Below are 6000 nucleotides of genomic sequence, written 5' to 3' on the forward strand. Positions count from 1 at the left end.
CAAGATTAGAGACATTGACCCAGAAATGACCTGAAAGTATATTTTCTATCACAGATGTACTAACAAGTATGTTTCATTTCCCTTTTCTTCAGAACAAATAGTATTTTTTTCATATGAAGTTCTTCTTTCATATTCTATTCATTTAACTTAATTTTAAAAGTTAATGCCAACAGACAAAAATCACTTTCCTGTCAAAGGACAAAAAATTAGCAGCACATTTTGTGAGGCTGACATGCACAGACCATTCTAGATTGCTGAAGAAGCAACCAGTGACTCAACAGTAATGCAGAATCCTGCCAGATTTGATTAAAATAAGAAAGAAGGTGAGATATCAAACAAAATCAAAGTCCAAGGATAGAATTCAGATTCAAGAACCAGATTTTAGTAAAGTGGGATTAAGGTGAAAGATAAAGGGGTACCTGTTGATTTTACTCCAATAGTGTCATTGTTGACCATAGGGGGCAGTGCTCATATCCCTTTCAAAAGTGAGGTTAGGCCAAGAATATGTAAGGTTATTAGTTGGGAGAGAGATTCTAGATTGGATTATGCAACACACAAAGCAGTAATGTAGTTTACTTTTTGCTTTATAGATTAGAGCAGATGCTAATTAATAACACCATTCGTGCTTTCTTTGTTGATGCACTGCAATAACAATAGATCAGGGGTGTCAAGCTCGCAGCCCATGAGCTGGATGCATCACATGATGGCCACCCCCAAACCCAATTTAGCAACAGGGTAAAAAGTCACGATACATCATGTGACGATGACGTGACGACTCGAGTTTGACACCCTCTGCAATAGATTCCTTGCCCAAGATCATTCCTAAACTCAGTGCCTTAGAATATTATACAATTGTTTATGCTTTTATTTTCTCCTTTTTTCTCAAAATATTCCTTTAGTTCTGTGGAATATTTGAAAAGTAGAAGTATCCAGCAGTAAAATACATTATGACAAATGTTATGTCAAAAATTGAGAGGGCTTTAATTTTCAATTGCCAGAAGTAGAAAAGTGATCACGTATTGCTGCACAGTTCATACAGATTTATAACCCTTCCCAAGTGGAAATATCAGGATTTGGGCCAGAGACAAAAGTAAGAACAGATAAACAGTTTTGCCCTGGACATTTGGGACAATGTTTATGTGATGATGTTATGCTAGTTTATATACATTTTTATCCTTAAACCACAATGTTTTAACAAGAATTATCGCAAAGGATATATCCATTGCCCCCTCTTTCTGCTCTTCATTTAAGAAAGCAATATTTAACTGAAATACAATAATATAACATTGATAGATTACAATAGAATTGTCTTGTCACTGGTTTTAACAGCACACAGCTTACCATAGAATTTGTATTGTGTCATTTTAGTAATCTCATTTAAGTATGGAAAAGGGGAAATATGTATGGTGATTTTGTTCCCCTAACATTCTTAACCAGATCAATTAAGCTTAGCCTGTTATGGTAACAAAGGGACCAACTAAACTATTAATTCATACCCTGTAGGGTTAAATATACAAAATAGACACTGTCCAGTAGCTAATTGCTATGATACCAAAATTATGGCATATATACAGTGTCTTCATTGCACAAATGGTGCTTTTACAAGTACATAAGATGCAACTTTTGTGTGACGATATCATCAAGCATTCTTCATCATTTGTCCTCCTATAGATACCCATAATCTAGCTTTGACCAGGAAATAAATTTCCACTCAACTGCATTGTAGATGTACCTAAATCCAGTCATCTGACATATTTTATACCTAGTCCACAAAGAAAAATCTGGAGAGAAATAGAGGCTGAAAAATCAAATGTGTCCATCTCTACCAAAGTATCAAATCAAAGAATATAGTCCACATTGCCTGCAGAGGCCAAGCCATATCCATTGCTATTTACCTAGCCAATGGGGAAGGGACTAATGATCACAAGTTTTCTCTAGATAAAGGGAGTCCTTCTCGCTTCTTCCCAAGTGGCGAGTTTTGGCCTAGATAGCATGATTTGTATGCTATCAGAACCAGGGATAAAAAGATTTAACTGAGTTTGTAGCTGGCTGGATCAAGTTGTTGGAGAGACATGTATACTTTATTCAGAAGAAAGTCATTTGAACATATTTGCAAAGAAGTGTGCAGAGTAGTACAGTTCCTGAACAAATTAAAATGTATTTCTAATGATATATACATTAGAGAGGAGACTGTGAATTCAACTTATGTTCAAAATTATTACCAGTATGTATTGATAAGACCCAGTTAGCTCCTTTTTGAATACACTATTAAACTAAAATGACCATAAAACTCTTTAAAAGCGATAAAGCAAATTTTATCAGAATGTTATCTTATTTCATTTCTATTCTGACATGAAATATGATAAAGAAAACTGGCATATGTCTGATAAAATAAGTGTTCCAACCACAGTCAGCTGTGTCTTTAAAAATATCCCCTTCTATACTAATCTTTTAGAACTTGGCTTCATGCTTTTATATTTTTAAAAGATACATTTTCAAATGTTTGTTGAATGAATGGAAATGGAGTGATGGGTAAATGAAGTCTCCATCTTCTCTCCCTATTTACACCTTCCATGAGTTTTTGTGAAGGCCTGAATAAAATAAATATACAATTTGGATTCACTTACTATAGTTTTTCAGGGTTCCCAATGAATGCAAATATGTGACATTGTACACAAGTATAATGAAAGAGTCTGTGTCACATATTAATGTACACTTTCTTATTTCCCTCATGAATGCCTATGTCCGCAACCAGTTTTACTTCCCATAAACTATTTATTTGGTTCCATGGTATAATATAATCTGACGCAGTTTGTTCTTCTGAAACCTACTGGTGATTCAGCTAATATTTTCTTAATTCTGTCAAGTAAGTTGCAATGGAGTATGAGTCAGAAAAGCACATGTTAGCACAAAATGAGCATACATGCACACACAAAAAAACACCCCACAAAATTTCAGATAAATTAAATTGGGGACAGCATTTGCAAAGATGAAAAGAATAAAGAAAATTATAGATAAAACTGAGTACAAATTTTGGTTACAGTTCTTTTAGGAAGTTGATGCAAAAAAGAGTGGAATGAACTGGAAGAATTAAAAACTGAGTAAAGTTGTCTTGACTAATTATCGTGTCCCTTTCTATGATCCTTGCTTATTACAGACTAGAATAACTTGCATAATCTAAATTCCATCAAGTGCCAGCTGCTTTAGAAAAGAAGTAACTAACAAAAATCCATGCTATTTGCAATATATCTTTGGACGCTCTCAATTGAATGATGAACCATATTACTGGTAGTCCTCAACTTACAACCACTATTGAGCCCAAAACTTATGTTGCTAAGTGAGACATTTGTTAACTGAGTTTTGCCCCTTTTTATGACTTTTCTTGCAACTGCTGTTAAGTGAATCATTGCAATTGTTAAGTTAGTAACCCAGTTGTTAAGTGAGTCAGGCTTCCTCACTGACGTTTCTTGTCGGACTGTCACCAAAGAGGACCACGTGACTCTGGATACTGCAAGTATCATAAATATGACTAGTTGCCTTACCAGTTGCCAAGCCCCTGAATTTTGATCACGTGACCATGAGGATGCTGCAATGGTTGTAAGTAACTTTTTTCAGTGCTTTGAACAGTTACTAAACAAACTGTTGTAAGTTGAGGACTATCTGTATATTAGACCAGGGGTCTCCAACCTTGGCAACTTTAAGCCTGGCAGACTTCAGCTTTGCTAACTGGGGAATTCTGGGAGGTAAAGTCCGCCAGGCTTAAAGTTGCCAAGGTTGGAAACCCCTGTATTAGAAAATAACAGGTTTGATTGAATGGTTCTCATTTAAAAATGGTGCCCAGATATTCTATTTTCATTCTACCATACCTATTAGATTTGAGGATGGGAAAAGATTCTGAAATCAGCCCCAAATGGAAAATCGGTTCTAAGTCTTTGATCAAGAGCCAAATGAAAACCTTGGCAGGTTAAAGTCAAAGTACTGAATTAATTCATATAATTTTAGGGTAAAGAAAGACTTGGCTAAGCATCTCTATATTGTTATCAAGGAAACTGCATGGGCATATCCATGTAGTCATGTTGACTTCAAAGAAATCACACCTTTAAAGGAAATAAACAAATAATTAATAGGTACCACTGTTGGATCTAGGCAGTGCATTCTTCTATAGTCAAGATAAAATGTTTCATTTGTGTTAGATATTTACTTGACCTACCCAGTATTAACAGACAGCAGGATTTTAGGCAAGAGCCTTTCTAGCTGTTCTCTGGCTAAGAAGCCAGAAATTGAACCTGGGACCGTCTGCTTACATTCTTTCACAGTGCTCCTTTCCAATCTTATCATTTTAGCTCAAACACCACGACATATCTAAATTAGCTCCTTGACTAGATTCAACCCATAGTTTACTGAAGCAAATCTAATCATTTAAGCAACCAAATATTGTGAACTGTAACTGTTTCAGATCCATTAAATATAAGGTGAAGAAGCAACTTCTGAAAAAATATCAAGGAATATAAGCATAGTAGCAAGAGAGTATTTTTGGTTTTAATAGGAATGGACCCATATAAATGTTCCTCCCAGCATTATGTCCTTGAACATCTTCATGTCCAGGACAAATGCATATACAGACATTTGCAGAAATAAGCATTATTTTAAAGAGAAGCTTGAGGAGATATGGAACTGTCATATATAGCATCATGTCCCTCTCTGTCCTTCCTTGGTGTAATACAAACATCTGTGAGAAGAAACATTTGTACATACAAAAACTTCCATAAAAGCAGGAACTCTAATTTCAGACATTCTCTCTGAAGCTTGGAATTAAGGGCTGAGTACAGTAATAAAAATATGATACCTAGTTCCCAAAATATAAGTCTTCTTCCCATGTTCTTCTTCAGTCTACCACAATTAATTTTTTCTCTAAAGAATTCTATTGCTAAAGGAGCCATTCGAGAACTAGCAACATTGTATGGTACCGAATATACGTATGGTCCAGGAGCTGCAACAATTTGTAAGTATTACTCTAACAGCAATACAACTATGGTAATGATTAGGTTATTGTTCATAAAAACCTGCAATTAGACCATTACAGACAGTGTATACACACAGGGATTCTCCTACTTTTCAATTATCAGGCCTCTTGAGTACAGTATATGTGATTTGCAGAAGTGTTATAAAAGAGATTTCTCCTATTTTTCATAATATAATGCATTGACTATGATATGTAAGCAAGTAGAACTATACTGATTTAGTTCATTAACTTTAAATTTATGAACTTTCATGATTGATTAAAAAAACAAAGGAATCAAGTATGGTAAAATTATCTATTAATGTGGAAAATATCATCATTCATGTGTCTCATACACTGTATAATGATGTTGAAAGTAAAACAGACTTGCTCTTCAGGTGAATAGTAGGCATCTAGATAGACATATGTTCTTGAAATTATGGGTACTGAAGATCCAAGAGGATGCCAAGTCATTGATATCATACATTAAATGTATGAAAATCAGTTCTATTAACTTGTCCTCTTTCTTTTAGCATATGTATTCTTTCCTATTTACAGATCCTGCTGCTGGTGGCTCAGATGATTGGGCTTATGACCAGGGTATACAATATTCCTTCACCTTTGAACTTCGTGACAAAGGCCGATATGGTTTTGCTCTTCCTGAATCTCAGATAAAGCCAACTTGTGAAGAAACTATGATTGCTGTTAAATATATTGCTGAATATATCCTTAATTATTTGTACTAAAAAAGCTTCCCAAGCTGAATAAATAAAATATAATGCACAATTTCTTTTGTACATTTTTTGAATTTTCTTTGCCACCATAACATAGAACATAGAATAATAGAGTTGGAAAGGACCATGGAGGTTTTCTAGTTGAACCCTCAGCTTGAACAGAAAACCATTCCAGACAAATGGCTGTCCAGTCTCTTTAAAAACTTCAAGGGATGGAGCATCCACAAGTTCTGGAGGCAAGCTATTCCATTGGTTTATTGCTCTCAT

At 34.9% G+C, this 6000-nt stretch overlaps 1 protein-coding gene across 3 annotated transcripts in view; it reads left to right on the top strand.

Moving 5' to 3' along the window:
• LOC113410288 (carboxypeptidase B-like) overlaps positions 1-5785 on the top strand; it is a 94231-nt gene extending 88446 nt beyond the window's left edge. For all 3 annotated transcript variants that reach the window (XM_026664792.2, XM_087965130.1, XM_087965128.1), the window contains 2 exons: positions 4918-5002; positions 5558-5785. In XM_026664792.2, coding sequence (XP_026520577.1) covers positions 4918-5002; positions 5558-5745 — 273 coding nt within the window. In that variant the 3' untranslated portion in view covers positions 5746-5785. The remainder of the gene's footprint in view (positions 1-4917; positions 5003-5557) is intronic.
• The last annotated feature ends 215 nt before the right edge of the window (positions 5786-6000 follow it).

The sequence above is a fragment of the Notechis scutatus genome, chromosome 4 (genome assembly GCF_049901735.1).
Source record: "Notechis scutatus isolate UNSWTSFEM ecotype Mainland chromosome 4, rNotScu1.2, whole genome shotgun sequence".
Taxonomy (NCBI): Eukaryota; Metazoa; Chordata; class Lepidosauria; order Squamata; family Elapidae; genus Notechis; species Notechis scutatus.